The sequence below is a fragment of the Clinocottus analis genome, unplaced genomic scaffold, assembly GCF_023055335.1.
Source record: "Clinocottus analis isolate CAN_PGR_092001 unplaced genomic scaffold, fCliAna1.0.p SCAF_10, whole genome shotgun sequence".
In the NCBI taxonomy this organism is placed as follows: domain Eukaryota; kingdom Metazoa; phylum Chordata; class Actinopteri; order Perciformes; family Cottidae; genus Clinocottus; species Clinocottus analis.
Genome location: NW_027175821.1, coordinates 21,039,843 through 21,059,947, shown reverse-complemented (window position 1 = coordinate 21,059,947; position 20,105 = coordinate 21,039,843). Strand labels below are relative to the sequence as shown.

The 20,105-nt window shown below is 41.4% G+C and overlaps 1 protein-coding gene across 1 annotated transcript; it reads left to right on the top strand.

The window, feature by feature from the left end:
* The first annotated feature begins 147 nt into the window (after positions 1–147).
* trappc11 (trafficking protein particle complex subunit 11) lies at positions 148–18,922 on the top strand. The gene is made up of 30 exons (XM_068595007.1): positions 148–516; positions 1,048–1,276; positions 1,542–1,711; positions 2,892–2,962; positions 3,092–3,206; positions 3,556–3,655; positions 3,753–3,826; positions 4,240–4,336; positions 4,564–4,697; positions 5,433–5,574; positions 6,005–6,098; positions 6,233–6,312; positions 6,778–6,856; positions 8,017–8,071; positions 8,422–8,567; positions 9,618–9,679; positions 11,169–11,301; positions 11,395–11,525; positions 12,000–12,125; positions 12,210–12,403; positions 12,528–12,676; positions 12,832–12,953; positions 13,679–13,798; positions 13,916–13,981; positions 14,307–14,463; positions 14,571–14,682; positions 16,413–16,504; positions 16,670–16,803; positions 18,280–18,447; positions 18,527–18,922. The coding sequence occupies exons 2-30, from the start codon at positions 1,070–1,072 to the stop codon at positions 18,569–18,571; spliced, it is 3,375 nt and encodes a 1,124-aa protein (XP_068451108.1). The 5' UTR covers positions 148–516; positions 1,048–1,069; the 3' UTR covers positions 18,572–18,922.
* The last annotated feature ends 1,183 nt before the right edge of the window (positions 18,923–20,105 follow it).

The following is a 20,105-nucleotide window of genomic DNA, read 5'->3' as shown; positions in this document are numbered from 1 at the left end:
AATTATACTTATTTTCATCATCATGATTAAGATTCATTGTTCATCATCTGCCTTGCTTGATACAAAAAAGGATTTACTCATTGGCAAATAGTTTTGAGATAATGTTAGCGTTTAATTTTGAAAGGTCTAACCGGACGTGTTTCAAGTTCCGCCCCTGGTAGCTTACGCTAACAAGCTAGTTTGTTGTTGCTTCAGCAACAGCTGCTACATGATCTATTTATCTTTCTGTCGACCTTGACTCATCGTCGAGCAGCCTTCGGCCGGTCCCCGGCGCCGGGCCGGCTCACACGCGGCCAGCAGCCGGAACCCGCACAGCATCGACGCATTGAGTATTTGCGAGTTGGATTCGCAACCTCACCCACTATACGGGCGAGCAGGACCTGTTAAGCTAGCGCTAACCTGTATAGTCACCCACCGGTTTACAAACGGCCCATGAAGTGCAGCTAACTTAGCACATCCAACCAAGCTAGCGACACCTAACAACGTTACCGCTTCACACGAAGTAATGCAGCTGAGGTATGTTCTTGTTTAATGGAGCGTCATCTCGTCCATCAGTGCCAGTAGCGTTAGCAGAGTTAGGTTATCTCACTTCCGCTTTCGTCTTCACTGTCATGTATTTACTTTGATAGCAAATCTTGTTGTCACCGGTGGTCAAATGTAATTGACGTTATAATACATGTGTATATAAGTTACATGAGCTCTCCTCGTCAACAGTCGAGCTTCAGTCTGTCGGAAGTAACGTGCCTGAGCGTCGGCGTGAGCTGCGGGTCTCGTGACCTGCAGGTCGACGTCTGTTCAGGCTTGCTGCTTCGATATTGAAATTCCAATTTGTCAAATTTTATTAAGTCGAATACAATTGTCAAAAAACATCTCGTTCATTTTGACTGCAAAATGTAGAAACAGAAAAACAATAGAAGATTGATATAAAATCTTCAAGCATTATGTTTAACCCACTGTGCTGCGGATTTGGTACAGTGAGAGAATCCAAGAAAATGTGTTTCTCTGAAAGATGTTCATGTTGTAGTGATGTTTCTCTGTCCTGTGCAGGTGTATCCATTGTTAAACCAACATGATGGCAGGTTCCCAGTGGGAGCTTCCCCCAGAGCTTTGTTGTCGGCCTATGGCCTTTGTTGCTCTAACTGGTCTAGATGTGGTGTACAATGCCGTGCATCGGGCCATTTGGGATGCCTTCTGCGCCAACCGGCGTGCTGACAGAGTTCCTATCTCGTTCAAAGTCCTTCCAGGAGATCATGAATACCCCAAATGTCGCACAAAGGTGAGCAGTAGATAGAAGGCGCTAGAAGGCCTTCAACAATCAAGATCGTAAGATAGCCCAACAAACCCGACCTATGACAAGGAATTGTAACACAGTTTCAGTTTTCTTTTGCTCACTCGCAAATTATTGCATAAGTGTTAAAATGTGGGAAAACATCAGATCACATAAAGAGTTGGGAAGGCTCTATGTGAGATCAGTGTTGCAGTCAATGCAGTATGTATAACTTTTTCTCTAAGCAGTGTATTCTCTCTGTTCGTCTGTCTAGCGAACATCCTATGAGTGGTACATCCCCAAAGGCATCCTGAAAACAGGTTGGATGAATAAACATCTGAACCTGGTACCAGCTCTGGTGGTTCTCTTCTACGAACTGGACTGGGACGACCCACAGTGGAAAGAGAAACAATCTGAATGTGCAACTAAAGTGGAGATCGTCAGGTGGGAGTACATGTTATTTGCCTTCAGAAAGAGTTATATCGGGTGACTACTAGCTAGAGAGCAGCTTTAGGTTTATGTTTTGAACAGGCTTGATTTGGTCCATTTCAACTGTTTTACTACTTATTAAATTTTTCCCAGAATCTTATTCAAGTATTCAGTGACTGGTAGTGAACGCATTTCTGACAGCTGTCATACCTGGAAAAAACAAGAAATGCATTTGGAATGTACTGGGTTTCATTTCACTGAAAGTATCAAGCAGATCAGCTCATGACATCCCTTTATGCGATACAAGGAACACAAAACGTCTTTATGCGACACAAGAAACATAAAGGCCGTGTCTACTACCGAACACTTGCGCACTTCGAGCACTAACTTTCAGTGCTTCGGGCGTCACACTGACAAAACCAGCAGAATTCAGTGCGCTGAAAGCGCCCGGATGGAGCACTGCAAACGGTCAAAAAATGCAGTGTAAAACGATGGACACTACTCTCACTAAACGGGCGCCATCTTGGCTACTTAGTGGGAGAAGAGGAGCCCTTTCTCCAGCTTTTCATTTTATTTAGTTTCGCGGGTGCCGCGAACAGATTTGCGTCCGTCACTTCCGCCAAGTGGTTAACGTAAGTGTTTCATTTGATACAGCGCTTATCAGCAACGAAGTGCACTACAGATGTTAGTGCACTGTGTTACAGTGTACTTTGTAAATTGTTCGGTTATAGACACTCAAAACGTCTTTATGGTACACAAGAAACACAAAACATATTTATGCTAACAAGAAACGCAAAACGTCTTAATTCTAACAAACAAAACATCCCTATGCTAACAATAAACACAAAACATCCCTATGCTAACAATAAACACAAAACATCTTCATGCTAACGAATATAAAATATCTTTATGCTAACAAGAAACACAAATCGTTTTTATGCTAACAAGAAACACAAAACATCTTTATGCTCCACAAGAAACACAAAACGTCTTAATGCTCCACCAGAAACACAAAACGTCTTAATGCTACACAAGAAACATGTCATTACATTACATTACACAAGAAACGCAAACTCTTTTTGCTACACAAATACCAAATACAAAACATGAAGAATCGTTCATGGTATCTACTGGCTGCTACATCTGCATGCACCACCGTCCCCACACTTATCTGCAGCGTTGTGTTCGTCCACAGGACCAGTCTTCAGGGCAGGAACACCAAGGTGGCTGTGGTTTTAATCCAGAAGAAAACTCCTCTACCACCAGGTTAGTCCTGGATCATATTTAAGCTCTGCGTGTGTCAGATATCATCCACATAACTTTTACGTGTATCTTCAATATATTCCTGCTTCTCTTTCGTCACTTTCTTTTTCCTGCCACAATGTTTTTGTACAGGAGAGGACCTGGTAGCATCAGAGAGAGCAGCTACTCTTTGTAATGGCTGTGATCTGTCTGGCAAGAGTCTCTTCGTACTGCCACACACCGACCATTTAGTGGGCTACATTATAAGGTAGTTAATTCACTAATGCAATATAGATGTTTTTAAATGATACATATCGATGTAGATAGATATTTTGCAATATATAAACTAATTATCCAAACTACATTAGCTTTCCAATTAAAGTTAATGTTTTTAGTAGACAAGGTAGTAGGCAAGGTAGGTTTAGTCTTTATTTTTTGTTATGCAATTTTGCATACACTTGCCACATAGCAGAAATGCATTCGTATTAATATTGTGACATTCATGGCTCTTTCAAAGTGGTGCAGTCTTCTCACTGAAATAAATCAAATGCATGTCAAACATGTCAATGGTCTTCCAGACAATATGTGTTTATTAAACAGAATTTGTGATTCTGTAGGTTGGAGAATGCTTTCTACGAACATGCTCAGACTTACTACTACACTGAGATCCGTCGAGTCAAGTCCCATAAAGAGTTCCTCAACAAGACGACTCATCAGGTTGGCAGGCGCGCACACACACACACACAGACAAAACACAACAATTTGAAATGCCCTGTCTCACACTGTCTTCTTCTTCATCTCTCTGATGTTCTAGCTGCTGTTTGTCAGACACCAGTTTAAAATTGCCTTCTTCAGTGAGCTGAAACAGGACACCCAGAATGCTCTCAAGTAAGTCTGAGCTTTTAGACTCCAAATGGAAACCATCGTACTCTCGTTTGTTGTCCACTCCTTGCAGGACGTAATGAGACATAATATGTTCAGCAGTGTTTTCCATCAGCAGTTTTAAGTAAACAAATAGTGTAAGATCTCATGAAAAATGTATTGTGTTTGGGAGACCAACTACTGTTCAGAGTTTCTTAAAGACCAGAAGACGCATACCTCATGCCATGACAATGAATCTTCTAATGTCATTTTTTCCTGCATTACAAATGTGGTTTTCTTCTTCTTTCTCAACTAAAAAAAGAATTGGTGGCTTCTTACCAAAGCATTACATTTGAAAGGTTGCTGGTAGTATAGACACATGCAGACCTATATGTTGTATTCTTGCTTTTCTCTTATTTGTCAGTTTGTTTGCTCCATAGGTACTATAGAACTGCCTACAGTCTTGTCCATGAGCTCAGGGCCCATGAGACCAACATGTTGGAGATCAAAACTATGGCAGGATTCATCAACTATAAGGTACATTTCCATCTGTCTGTCTGTAGTTAGGAACATAGTGCTCTGATCACACACCTGCGACCAGATAACTCAAAGAGGGGCGCTGTGCTCGTCAGCAAAACACATGCAGGGATTTGTCTGAGAAAATGGAATTCAACTTAGTGGGCTTCCCAACTGGTGATTTAGTGTGAGCTGTTTTTTCTCTCTCCTCTTACTTTCTTGATGTCTCTCTTTTTTTTTCTCTTTAGATCTGTCGTCTGTGTTTCCAGCATAACACTCCTCTAGATGCTATCGCCCAGTTTAGGAAGCACATTGACTTGTGTAAGAAGAAGATCGGCAGTGCTGAACTGGCATTTGAGCACTCTGCATGGATGTCTAAACAGTAAGATACACACTCTCTATCACACCCTGTGTTTAAATGCTAAATCGACTGGACTTGTATCGTGCTTTTGCTCTCTAACACTACTGCTCGCCATTCACACACTGATGGGAGGGGCTACAATGCATGGTACCACTAACTAACATTCACACTCCGTAGGCACCACTACAGGAGATATTTGGGGTTAAGTGTCTTGCCTAACGACACAGGACTAGTATCGAACCGCCGATCCTCTGATTTGAAGTTATTAAAACTTAATTACAAATGCATATTTTATCCACTCATTAGAAAGAAATGGAAAAGTAAATTAATTTGGTATTTCATTTACTCGGCTGCATGACTGAAAACAGTACTTTGAGAGTACTTGCTGGATGAAGTCCAGTTGCTAGACCAGCATAGTATTCTCCTAGTGGTGGGGAGGGAGGCGGCGGGACTGCAGTGTGTGTTACCTAGCTAGTTCCTGTTTCATTTGTGGTCTGATAAACACAAGTTAATCAAATTCAGTGCCGCATAATGCTATTTTCTAAGCTGTTCTAGCTGTCACAAGGACTCTGAAAGACAAACTTTGCAAGTGAATGCATCCGTTCCCAAGAGAATGCAAAAGTATTTATGTTTGTTACTTCTCCCCCGTGTCCCTATGGGGCTTTAGTTGTTAGTCATGTTGTACTGGGGATTCATCTTTATGCCTGATGAAGGCAGACTTGTACATCTACTGTATAATGTCATTTGCTAACCCAGGTTCCAGTCGTTTGGGGAGCTGTTTGATGAAGCGATAAAGTTGGGTCTGACAGCCATTCAGACCCAGAACCCTGGTTTCTACTACCAACAAGCTGCCTGTTACAGCCAGGACAGGAAACAACTGGCACATCAGCTTTGTCAGGTGATGAAGCTGCAGCTAATGCTACTACTTCTCTAAGGACTATGTTGAAAATCAAAGAGGTGTAAATCTGATGCAAACAGCCAGCCGTCATGAGAGGGGGGGACACGTTAAAGTTAAAATACAGCCTTTCCTGGAAGACCTTCATAGTGTTGTACTTGGTTGTTAACATGAAGAGTGACACAAATAGTTGTGTAAATTGAATAGAAAAACGCCATTTCTGTTGTAGTAAAAGTAAGTGCTGAGGCTGCAAGTCTTAAGATATATTCTTAGTACATTCTTCATGAATTAAGTAGCAAAAAAAGAAAGCCAATATTAGTCACCATATCAAATGTGCCTGAATATGAGTTTCTATGAAGAAGCATGTATGTACTATCTTTCCCTTAAAACACCAGTTAATGGTTCTTTTTGACTGACTGGTTGGTGGTTCTAGGCTGGAGCGACTTACCCCTCTTCTGAACCAGGGGACGCCCAGACTGGGGGACTGGACTTCTACGGCCAGAGACCATGGAGACAAGGCCACCAGAGTATGTCCTCACACACAGTTGATCTCCTGTCCAATACGTGTTGCATCATAACACCCCAGTCCATTAATGATGATCAATCCACAGTATTACACATGTATGGGTAAAACCGGACTTTTGTACTGTTGCATTTCCAGGTATTGATCCTCCGGATGCAGAGAAAGAGAAGACGGGGATTCTGGCTCTGCAGATAAAAGAGAGAGACGTTCCACATTCTGTAAGAATTCACAGCTGTGGTGAAATTGTAGCATAGTTTAGGCAGCAGTTATACTTCTCAAAAAACTAGTTCTATACTTTATGTAATTATAGAATATTTCAAATTATTCTAATGGGTTTTGTTTGTAGAAATAAAGACAATCCTTTTGAAAATGTGTGCAGTTTCTGTGTAGCATGCGTTGCCATCGGCCACTGTCTTTTTTTTATGCCAACACTGGAGGGCGCCACACTGCAAATATTTCAAATTCCAGTTATGTGGTGTCCTTTTATGTGTTTATGGCTATGTTTTTCATGTTGCTTTTAGTTGTACATTGTTTAACATTTTGAGAAACCCAAAATGCTCCACAGTCTTCAGAAGGATGCACCTCCTGTTACCAAATATTGATCTAGAATGCTTCACAGCCCCATGTATTGTTTTTTTTCCTGCCTTACTGAAACATGCCTTTGTCTGTCTCTGTCCCAATAGGAGCTGATAATAGCACTTCTCAGTAATGCTGTTGCCCAGTTTAAGAAATATAAATGCCCTCGAATGAAGAGCCACCTCAGTGAGTATTGTTGTGCTCTTTTAATATCCACAGGTCCTTTAATGCCTCCACTGGCTGCAGGGACTCCAAAGAGGCTTTTAGATTTCATTAGTATTGAAAGCACTACATGTTATTCTTCTGGTTTGTATTCCAGAGTGAGTTACATTATTGATGCATTCTCTTTTTCCAGCCTTGTACATGTAGACGTAAATGCCTGCACTCATCAGGTAGACTTTTTGGATGCTTTGGTGTACTATGTAGGTCGTAGGGTCTATGCGTTGTTGCAGTTATGTGTCCAACCTGAGTTGCAGCTTGTACTTTTTGATGACATGGAAATTAATGTAATGCCAGGTCAGCACTGGGACCAGTAACTTCTAAGACGAGGCATGAGAGAGACCAGGATCAGCCTTCTGGTTTACTTGACCGGGACATCTGCTGAAGGAACCACATGTGGCATTGTGTCATATCAAGGCGCAAGCCAGATTTCTTTTGGGTCCTATTGCCTGCCAGGCATAGCTTATTTATTATTATTTTAAGAATACTGTTGTCACAGAGAATGTCATGGAAAGGTTCTGGAAATGTATTGGTAAAAATGTGTATGAGCTCAGACTACAAGTATTCATACTTTTCAGAAATGTAAACCTTTTTAAATGTGTGTTTGTTTACATAACGCCACTGTTGTGTTTTATGAAAAAAGGCAATTGGGATTTTAATGATTAGCAACAACATTGCTGTTGATGCATTGCTCCATAACACAGCAGCAATAACCCTAGTGGAAACCAGTAAAATAGCATGTGTGTGACCCATAGGGCTAACATGGGGAAATGTCGAAGTGTGGTAGAAAACAGTAAAAAGTATGATCTTCAAACCAGCGCTATAGTTTAAAAGTTATAACAGAATGCCAAAATGGCGTTGGGATCAAAAATTGTGTTCTTAATAGTCACATTTTTGTCCTTAAGGGTCTGGGTGTCTGTTTTTTGGTTTAATTATAGACATATTATTGGAGGTGGAACCTAAAAAATTGGAAACTGACATCATTGACAAACTGTGTTCCATGTGCATTAACAAATCTATGATAGTCCAAACATTCAATTTAATCTAAAAGTGCCGAAGCGTTGTGCTTTATATTTTGTGTTTAACCTCGTCTCACACACTGTTGTCCCATTGTGTCTCCTTCGCAGTGGTGCAGATGGGAGAGGAATACTACCACGCTAAAGACTACACCAAAGCCCTTAAGTAAGTTATGCACATACTGGACGTGTAAAGGACAATAAGTAACCTTAAAGTGAGAGTTCACGTGTAATGACCATGCTTGGTCATTACAGTTGGTCATGAAAGAGAAAAATACTTGTTTCTTGTGTTCCTTCCCGGTTTGTATATTCAAAAGATGGAACGTGTACCCTCTGTGTTGAAAGTGGATGTAATGGGTGATGAGTCAGTCTTGAGTGGCCAAATCTATTTTCCAAACAGCAATATCTGATGAGTGTGTGTGTGTGTGTGTGTGTGTGTGTGTGTGTGTGTGTGTGTGTGTGTGTGTGTGTGTGTGTGTGTGTGTGTGTGTGTGTGTGTGTGTGTGTCGCAATCAGGCTGTTGGACTATGTGATGTGTGACTACCGCACAGAGCGATGGTGGGGCCTCCTCACGGCCATATTGACCACGGCTCTGCGCTGTGCTTACCTGATGGCCAGTGTTAAAGACTACATCCTGTACTGCATGGAGCTGCTGGGCAGAGGTGAGCAGAGGGTGACACGGAGCCATTCATGTCGTTTGCCTCTGGCACCATATATATATATATATTTTTTATCCATTTTGATAGATTTCTGTGGTATTTTGATGCAATGTCCATACCCAGAGGCCTTTCTTTAAGTCCAAACAATATGGCTTTGAGTTACAATAAAATGTGTGTTTGATACAACAATGATTCATCATGATGTTTCTATTCATGGCTTACGCTATTTTTCTTAAAATTGAGACCACTCGTATGTCATATGTGACGTTTAGTTGAACCCGAGACTAAAAGTCATAACACGTAAACAACAAAACACAAGTAATTGTTTTTTCTGTAAAACCTTTATTTTGGTAATTGATAGAACCTGTTCTGTATCTGGTTGTTGGCCAAAATCTTCTTGAAGTCAGTTCCTTTGTTGGCATGTAATAATTATTGGATGCCTAGTGTAGCCTCCGGAAGAATTCAGTTTGACAACTTCTCTCGTTCTCTACAATTTATTTACTACTTGGTCACAAGTAAAGTAATAAGCGCTGCTGTTGGAGAAGCAGTGAATGGAACAGTCAACACACAGGTAGCGAAAAGAACAACTGTCCCAGAAACAGAAGTGGGGCCTTTCATACACAGGTTATCATCACAGGTTCGTCTCACATCGTCCCAACATCTGATTCTATCCTGTCAAGAGGAGAAGAATCCTGTGTTCTCATCTTTTCTCACAAGACTGTAATGTGCAACGTGCCAGTCTGCTTCCCTAATGTGAATATACTGATAAACAGGTGTGGGTGTTGAAGAGTGTAGGATTACTAGCTTCCCTTGAGAACCGAACATTTCACAAGACACAACTACAGCTGCATAGCTGTGTTTACTGGCCTAGCTAACCTGAACTTTAATATATATGAAGAATATCTACAGAGAATTAAGGATTTACTATACCTGTTTCCAAAGTTGATATTCTAAGCTTTATAAAAAAATTACACATTCACTTTTACCACAAAACTAAACAGTTATACAAATATATGGTAGAAAAGGAAATTGTTGATTCATCTTGTCTTCTAGCTTCAACCTTGAAGGAGGAACAAAAGTTGAGGATTGAGAAGAATCTTATCCAAGTCCTGATGGTGAGTATAAGGATAGCAACACGACACGCTCACTCAGCAGATCAAGTAGCATCCATCTCAAAGCCATGTCGAAATGTTCCTTTATGCAGTGGAGGTATAATTACAATGCAATACATGTATGCATCATTTGATTTCATTCATTCATGCTGTAGCGTGAACGGTGGTCCTGTGATTTATATTCATCCTTAAATCAGGCACAGTAATGCTGTCGATTTATCCAAGTGTTTCTGGAGAAAATAGTGTTCCTCACCGATCTCGCCATAAATCTTCCTTTTATCTCACCCCGTAACTTTTCATTCAAACATACCATTAATTCATACATACTCACGGTAGGATTTCATTATGATTGCCGTCCTGGAAGTCTACAGTTATAAGCCCTCTGCACTCTCTGTACTAGGTAACCCTTATGCTGTGTTCACACCAAACGCGTTGCAAATTAGACGCGCGAGTAGATTACATGCAAAGTCAATGCACAAAAAAGCAAATTTCCCGCGCAGCTCCTGTCTTCTTCTGCCTTCTGCCTTCAGCGCTGCTTTTCAGGGCAGCTGCTTTCAGATTGTTTCTCTCCTGTGTCTCTATCAGCAAAGCAGTTTAAGTTTTTACAGATTAAAGTACACTGAAAGTGGATGATGTGGTTGATTGTCATAGACTTCAACAAATCAGATCTTCAGTTTGACAAACTGGGCAGAGTCTTTAACGTGCAGGGACTGCGAGACGGCCTGGATGTATATGATTGGGCAGTGGCCCAGCATGACCGTTAACATGATGTGGTCACTGGGGAACGAAGCTTAGTTTTGTTGGATTGTCTTGTTATTACTAAATGTGACTGGTTGTTTGGTGGTTATTTGGTCAACATGCATTGTTGTTGACCTGCAAAAGTCTTCACCCAAACCTTACGTTTCTCTGGTATTTTCAGTCGTCACTTCGGTAGCACACAGTTAACGGACAAAGAAAAAGGGGTTTATGTTGCGCACTTGGACACAGGAGATCGAGGCGTGCATAGCTTTTTAAGAATTAATTTACTGACAGCACTGAAAATACAGAAACACACTCTGATCAGCCCCGCACTGCATGCTGCAGGCTATTCTAGTCCACTACTGACTAGCGCGAGCGTTCCTTTTTCCCTCGCTTTTCCCTAAAGGAAAATGTGGGCCACACATTCACATTGTTTAAAGAACCAGAATACTTTATTTGGTTTCAGTCACTTATGAATGGAAATCCCAAGTTTTCATTCAAGTTTTTCTCGATGTTATCACATACAACAATTTCAGTTCAATGAAACCGTTTCATGTCACATGTTAACAGTTAGAAGTGAAACGGGCTTCATGAAGCTGAACACTTACGTCATCCAGACTGTATTGCTGGGAGTCTTTTCATGTGATTCATCAGTTCATATTTTTAAATTTTGCCCAGTCGTAATGGTTCTACTTTAATGCTTACATACTTTTTTACAACCTCGCAATAATACTTGTACTGTCTTTGTTTTCAGAACGAGGTCCCTGACGCTGAGCCGGAGTGTGACCCGTCATCTGACGCTGCAGCCAGGGCGTTATGGAGCGGCCGCATGGCTTTGGCCGGGTCTAACGAGCTCACTATAGAAGTGCAAGACTACATCCCATTCAGTGAGTACTGCACCATCACTCAGAAGACTGTTTACTCTCCTCAATGTGAGTGTACATGGATAATAATCTCTCTCCCTCTCTCTCCCTCTTCAGTTCAGTGTAAGGCTAAGTTCGAGTCTCCTAGTTTCCATGTTGATCAGCCCATTCAACTGCAGGTGTTCCTCCGAGCAGACTGTCCTCATCCTGTGTCTCTCAACAAGCTGGCAGTCAGCCTCAGTAACCAGGTACTCGCCACACAGATGGAAGACAAGGCATCTGGTATCACTACTAAAACAAGACCTAAGAACTTTGAAATATATTTTAGTTACGGTTGAATCCAATAAGAGATCCAACTCTTTCCTAGCAGTTAGTTTTTATTTGGTTTTATGAGGTATTTATCCATCGTCAGTGTTTTACCTGCAGCACATGACAGTCAGCACGCCTGAAGAAGTACCAGGACAGGAGCAAAGTGGTGCGCTGTGGACGGGGGCAACAGCAAATGTATTTCAGACACATGGAAATTAAATATCGGTTGAATTGTTTTTTTTTCTGCCAAACATGAGCACGTCCCATGTACATCACTGCCAGTGGTGTCACGCGCCCGTTTTCTAACTCTATTTTTTCTTTATGGAAGTAAAAACTTTCCTTTCAAAGTGTGTGTGTGTGTGTTTGTGTGTGTGTGTGTGTGTGTGTGTGTTTGTGTGCGTGTGTGCGTGCAGGAGTACAATCAGTGGTGTGTGGTAGAGTCTGCAGGTCAGGAGAGTATGAGCCTTTTGCCAGGAAAAACCAAATGCCACAACTTCAGCTTTGTAGCGAAGACCGAAGACGTTGGCAAGAAGATTGAGGTGAGGTGAAGGGCGTGCGTGTCAGGGAAAGACCGAGAAGAACATATGGTCACTGACTGCATGTTTGTGGTTCTGCTCCTTTAGTTAACCGGTATTGAGCTGATGCTGGGCAGTGACAGTGGCCGCTGTGTGTTTCTGAGCTGGAGAGGGGCGGGTGGAGACGCAGCCTCCACCCATGAAGCCTTGCAGGCCAGCAGGTCATCACGCCGATGGGGGCGGGGTGGGGAGGCACGTCAAGAGCTGGACTGGGACAGTCTGACCATGCAACACAGTACCATGTAACGCTTCGTTCAGACACAGCACACGCCAATATTCATGGAAAGTTCTTATATCGTCAGTCACTTTCGACAGTATCTGATCTTTTCTTTGTGTTTTGTGTGTTTTCTCCTGTTTGATGTTTAGGATCATCTCCAGAGTCCCAAAGATCTCTGTTCAGCTGAGCCACCGGCCTCCTGCACTAAACAATGAAATGTACTGCATCAACCTCACTGTCCAATCACAGGAGGGGGGCGTGGCCAAGGATGTCAAACTGACAGCTGGTCTTAAGCCAGGTACACTGAAACTAAATCTTCTCAAGTGGTAAACCCTTCTATAAATCTTTGCACAACAAGATTACAAGTTAATATATATATCCCTCTGTCAAATGTATGGCATCATTTCAGTGCTTAGTTTATGATTTTGTGTTTGTCTTGATTGATCTCTCCAGGTCAGGATGCCAATCTAGGCCAGACCACACACGTGTCCCTCGATGGCTCAAAGGTCTGTGATGACACTGCACCTGCCCTGCTCCCTGACGTTCCTCTAGGAGATCTGCAACCAGGAGAAAAGGTACACACATACACACACACACACACACACACATTCAAAAGAACCCCTATGCCTCTTTATGCTTTCATTTTTTGTGTCTTTTTTAGAATTAAGGCTATGTTAATGCATATTTCGGACATTTAACCTCAGCTTCTATAATAGGTCAATAATAAACTGACTAACCGTAATGCCCCAGATCCTTAAGGACGAGCAGCGTGAATCGTGTAGATCCAAAGAGGTTTTTTTCATCTTCGCAATAAAACATTTTAGACGCGTTGAATTTCAGAATTAAAGAGTTTAAGGAAGAGGACTATATATATCTATATCTATATCTATCTATCTATCTATCTATCTATCTATCTATCTATCTATATATATATATATATATATATATATATATATATATATATATATATATATATATATATATATATATAGTGGAGCTTGATGCTAAAAGCAGCCTCTGCTCTAAGGAGATCAATTACAGTAAAAAGGGCTCACATGCCGTCTCTTCACACGTACTAAAATCAAACTGCATGTTTCTGGTTTTTATTCTGATGTGCTCAAATAGAGCATTTATGATGGAGGAATACAGGAAGACACTTAGCAGTTTTTGGAAGAGGACTTTTTTGTCCGCCTAGGACAACTTGTCTGCACTGTATATTCCTCACATATACACCTGCCTCACCTTCTCCACAGTAAACAGTAGTGATTGTCGGATGGGATGTGTGTGTGTTTGCCTGCAGTTGGAGAGATGCGTATATGTAAAGTGTGTGTCGACTGGATCAAGGGTGTTCCTGTTCCATGTGGCCTACAGCATCGACACCACAGTGGAAGGACGTCAGATTGTCTGCAAATGTCATAAGGTAGAGAAGCTCATCTGCCCTTGAGACAGTTAGCACAGTGGTGTGTGTTGTCTCCTGCATGGCTCAATAAAGATGCGTGGAGCTCTTTTTATTTGGTTTGGACTTGTTGTCTTTCAGGATGAGACGGTTGCCATAGACACAGTGGTCCCATTTGAGGTGTCTGTCAAGTTTGTGTCCACCAAGGTTGGTACTTTTATGTGTTTATGAGCAAAGCAGGTGTGCCAGAGGGCTGTTAGTTCTGAAACTGTGTTATATCCTGATGCCGTTTGTTGCCACAAAAGCTTTGGCATGAATTATAAAACCAGTGGCTGTGTTTTGTCTTCACGTTACAATTTGAAACATGCAGATAATGTCTCTTTTACTCCAAACAATATTTTTTATAAATGCTCTTCAGTAGGAACTGACAGAAAACTATCTTAGATTGTTGGTGAGCATTGAGGTTGTGGTTCTGCAGCAGCAGAGTAGCATAACATGGCTGATGAGTTGTTCTTATAATTCCTACGACTAGTTTGAGCCACTGGACCGGGTTGCGGTGGACATCCCCTTCCTGTTGATGACCGACATCCTGTCGTTGTCTCCATGGCCTCTTCTGCTGGCCTCATCTTCTCTGCAGCTGCTCACGATGAGCACAAACACACCACAGCTGCAATCACAGCTACTGGAAGGTACCCGATTGCTTTCCACCGTTATCTGACCGATTTTACGTTCAAAGTTGTACAAGAAAAAACAAATATAAATCCTACAAATATTGTCTGTGTGTTGGTGTGATCAGTGGTTTTGCAGACAGATGAGTGTGCCAGTGAGTGTTTTGGTCTCCGGTGTCCACCACCAGCCGACAGCAGTAACACTGTAGCTACAGGACAGTACCTGATATCATGGAGGAGGTATGTACATGCACTTCACTTTACAAGCGCTCATCCGTGGCTTTGAATCGCCTTGTAAAGTTCTTAAAGGAAAGGTTCTGTCTTTCATGTGCATCATCAGTGTTATTGGTAACCATCGTCAATTAAGGCAATTCATTCCTTCGTGTGTGTGTGTGTGTGTTATGTGACCCAGAAATCACATTTTGAAGTTGCACGATCTTTTTATTCTGCATCCAGCAGTCATTTGATGTGATGGTGATGCAGTTGGATGCAAGGACAACTACAGGCTGCTTGATTTTAAATCCTGTGATTATATTTTGAAGGGACTTTTATGCAGCACAGTGTCGTTTTTTTCCGCCGTGTGGTCCCGGCCATGTTTTCAGCAGCGTGTTCCAGGTCGGGTCAAGCCAGGGGGATAGCCGGCCGGGGTTAGAGCCGGCCCACCTCCTTCACCAGCCGGCCATCCCTCTAACTTCGCTGGGCCCCGACTACATTCTGTGCTTCACAGAACACGTTGAATTGACTCTTTAACCTAAAGTTAAGAAACCACTAACTGAGTGTGAGACTTCTCCTCGCGGTCTGTATTCACACTCATGGTTTGGATGTTTCTTGCAGGTTTTCATAGTTTTTTGGTGATTTTAGGACATTCTGCCTTAATTTAAATCCAGAACACCAGCACTCCGGCAGACTTGAAACATACATTTAAGTTTCATTTTGGGGCAACGTTCTTACGTAGCCGCTGACATGGGTCAAGAGTAAGAGGCTCAGACGCACAGACAGATGTATCTGGTTCATTTATTTTTTTTTCATTCTTTCTGTCCGGCCCGATACCAACGGGACGTTGCGTCACTCGCTCACAGACGAAGACGTTTTTGAGAGTGATTCAACAGCATGGCACCAACATGTAAATCCTTTAAAGGAGTATATTGATATTGTTTTTTATTCCCATTTGACTATTATGCACCTGAGCTGCAGAGTTAGTTTAGGTTCTGTGACTTATCTTATTATTTTGTTAAGCACCTTCAACACCCCTACACACACACAATCACACACCCAGCATGCAACACTGCTGTCTCCATACTATTCTCAGGTTCAAACTGCACCATCTTTTCATTAATACATTGGAGATGTTGAGAATGTTCCTCGGTTTGGGTCGTGGCTTGTCATTAAGGGTGATGGTGGGTCCCGGAGCCAGACCAGCTGAGACCCACTGCTCTGTACGTCACTCAGAAACAAAACTTGCTTGGTCCCGTTGCTTGTATTGCAAAATAGAAAAGACATCCCAAAATATGACAATAATAGATTTTACAGTGTTTTGGCTGACTCAGATATTTAGCCATATTTATTTGAGTATACAGCTGAAGAGATGTAGATTGGCTGCATTAGTGGAAGAGGACAGGCCTCAGAAGCATCCCCATTCACATTTTTAAACCAATGTGTTTATGATTACATGTTTACTAAAGCACAGTGGTAGAACAAGTACTTAAATAACAGTAATACCAGTGTAAAAATACTCCTAAAGTTACTACAAGAAACGTTTAACTGGTTATCAAACGGTGTCCATTTCAGACTTATACTCTATATGACCTCCATGAGTAAACAAGAGCTGTTGCTATGAAGTTATTCTTCATGCTTGTCATCGATGCCATTCAGTCAGATGAAATCATGCAGGTTGACCAGAAACTTTAAAATCACGACACATACCAAATCGTTGGTATGTTTTTTAAATGTTGATTTGAACTGTCCTGCAGAAAGTCCTCCAGTGCAAACAGTCCACTCATCCAAACTGTTGTCACTCTACCTCATGTCATCCTGGAGTCGGTCCCTCTTTACATCCACGCTGGTGAGCTACATGAATACACACAATACATATACATGTGCAACCGTATCGCTCTGATCTTACGAGGGTTACCTGGTTACTTTGTACACACTATGCATATATTGTATACTGTTGTCAGTTGTGTTGCATGTTGGCATTTTATTTCTTCATGTCTTTGTTTTGGTGCAGAGCTCCCATCATATGGGCGAGTCAGAGAGTCTCTTTCAGTCCGCTACCACATCGAGAACAGAACCTCTCTGGTGCAGGAGGTGGAGATGGCTGTGGAACCGTCTGATGCCTTCATGTTCTCTGGGCTCAAACAGGTACAATGATGCTCATGTTTAAATGAAGGTTAGCCCGCTGGGTCCAAGCTAATCATTTTATAATAGTTTAGTTTTTCATAAGACAAATAGGTTTCCTGAATACATCTATGTTGACTTCAATAAACCAAGAACATCAATGCCTTTTAGTTGCTGTCAGTTTATTTGTCACACTGACTTAGTATTAGTACCTTTTGTGAAAATGCTCAACTGCAAGTGAAAGTCCTTCATTCAAACCCGTACTCAGGGAAAAGTATGTGAGAATTTCCAGTCGTAAAAGTACTTATTGTGCATTAAAATGTTTCCTGTCTGTTTTTAACTATTACATATGATGTTCCTGGATTCATATTACTGCTGCCTTTGTGTATTTTGTGGGGCGGTAATCTGAGGATAAACCCAGAATGTATGAGATTATATTAGGTCATCAAGTATTACATTTTCCAGAAAAAACTTGCAAAAGCAAGCACTTCTTTGGTCTTGTCAATTGGCTTTCAATGAAGAATTGTTGAAATATATGGAGAGGACACGAGCAAACACTGTTTTAATGCCTTTTTACTTTCTGATGGATCATGAGGCAGTAAAGTCATGGATCATCATCTTGCACCTTTCATACAAGAAAGGTAACACTAAATACAATAAACTAAAAATGAACAAAATAACGTAGTCCTGAAACCAGAAGGTAGCCAGTTGATCCTAGTTCTCCCCACATGTGTCTAAGTGTCCCTGAGCAAAACACTGAACCCAGAGTTGCTCCCTGGGCGCTTTAACAGCGACCCCCTTCTCCTTAACTGCTTAAGATGGGTTAATGCAGAGACTGGATTTCATGTATGTTTGTAAAAATGTGCAGTTTAGTTAAAATGTTGCTTAGCTTTTGAATTCAAGGTAAAATCACAGAACCATACCAGAACTAGCTTTGAAGCAGACCAAGATAGGCTGCTGGCATCCATACCTGAGCCTATGTAAGAGAACCAAACCTGGAAGAAGAAATGAGAAAATAAATGTGACGCCACACTTCCAAGGAGATGCGAGTACAACCTCTGGAAATAGACATTAAATTCTGGAATCGAAAATCAAAAGTTTGCATTATTTGAATAGTAAAACTGACAGTTTGGTTCAGTTCATGAAAAAAAAAACATTTGGGTTAAAAAAAGTGTCCAGAATCCAGCCAGTGGAGTTGGTTCTGCTCATATCGGGGAAAACAATTGACAATTTAAAGTTCATGTCAATAAATTTGTGAACAGCATCTTAAAAAAGTTTGTATACCTCACCTGTTTATTTGTCAGCAAGAAAGTAGTGCTGGACAGATTATTCCTTTTTATAAATGTCAAAGTCTTCAATAATCTAAATTGTATCTATGAACGCTTTTCCGGCCTAATAATGCTCATTGAGAACCGAAGACTTATTCCAGGTTTGAATTTGCTGACAGTTGTTGTACTGTTCCTATTGACTGTTACAGACTTGTACTTATTGCGTGTGCAGGTACGTCTGCGTATCCTTCCTGGGTCGGAGCAGCAGATGCTGTATAACTATTACCCTCTGATGGCTGGTTACCAAACACTACCACAGCTCAACATCAGCCTGCCCCGCTGCCTGACCGCCAACACACACACACTGAGGCGCTTCCTGCCCCAACGCATCTTTGTCAAGGTAATTTATCCGCATTACTGCATCATTGCTACCTGAATGTATAAACACATTCAGCATTCCCTTTTCCTTTCCTCCTCAGCCTCAGGGTCGACAGCTGGATGATGCCTCCATTGCTGCAGCTTGAGAAGAACACACAAACTGTACATATGAGAACAAAGCCACATTGTGTAGATTGTTCTAGATGTATGGCAATATTAACCCGTGACAATATTAACACTATTTGTTTGTTCTACCTTGTTCTATAAAGAACAGGAAAACCATGGGTTGACAACACATCAGGAGGAAATTGTTTCTGTTCAGAGTCAATGTGATGACTTGATAAGCATGATGGCTAATAAACTGAGAAACTGATGTTCATTTAACAATGAAAATTATGTATGAATCCGATGAGAGCGAAGTTGAAATTTGGGTAGAGTGTAATACCTGAAAATATAATGTGATGAAAGTTTAAATAAATTGAAGTGATGTAAACTAATTGTGTTCCATGTACATGTTATATGACTGTTACCAGTGTAGGTATATAAATACACCTTTACAGACTCACAGACCTTGAGGCGCGCTCCCGCCAAGTCCTTTAGGGTTTAGGGCTGTGCCACTGTCACATTGTCGAGTGTTTGAGGGCTCTCAGACATTTTGAGCCCTTTATGATCCCTATCCGAAAGTCAGCATTAGATGCCGACATTGCTTACGGGAATTACCAACAGTTCATAGCAATGGGACATTAAACACGCAGTTCCCAATGGAAGAATGACTCTCACACTCAACCAGTTAGCAGCTGACGTCAGTGAGTCCCCTGAGGGTTCAGGGCTTGAGGGTTTAAGGTGGAGATTAGGATTGGGCCACTGACTGCGTGCCCCAGTGCATGATGGGAAACTCCTGGCTGCTGCCACATCAGAGAGCTGATTGGCTATTACATCTGACAGCAAACACCACGTGTTGTAGAAAATCCTTATTTTATGTGTAGTTGTAATACTAAACGCTCAATTGTTGACTATTAGTCTCAGGTTTAATCTAAACACATATCTTGTGTGGTTGATGATAACAAAGCTTATTTCTATAAAGCACATCAAAACCTGTATAATGTATTTCACAGGCAAAGATAACAACAACAAAGGACACAGCTACACACACATTTCTACATAAATATCTATTTATAAACACATGAATGAATCTAAACGTGATCTGTAAACTACGAGTACACTACAGATCGGAGCTAACAGGAAGTCGTTTCTGTGATTTCCTGTTTATACATTGAAGTCAGCAGGAAACTGTCCGACTTGACCACAGTTTTGTCGGCTAACAGATTTCCATTTTGAAATGAGAAAAACAAAATCAGGAAACAGCTCGATTTCCGTTTAGAAATATGAAATGACCCATTTTCCTTTTTGATAATCAAAAACAAAAAACGACCCATTATCTGATTTTCTTTGAAGTGCTTAAACATGATAATCGACAATTAAAATACTGCATGGAAATCTTCTTTCTCAATTTTTTCCGTAGGTTTTAGTGTTGTGACCCGGAAGTTACTCACACGAGCTTGACAGTCACATTGGTGTCAGCTGGCGCGCTGCGTAGGTTTTTGTGTTGTGACCCAAAAGCTATCAGTAGTTGGTGGTGTATTTAATTTGGTGTCAGATATCCATGAGGTTTTATTTCAG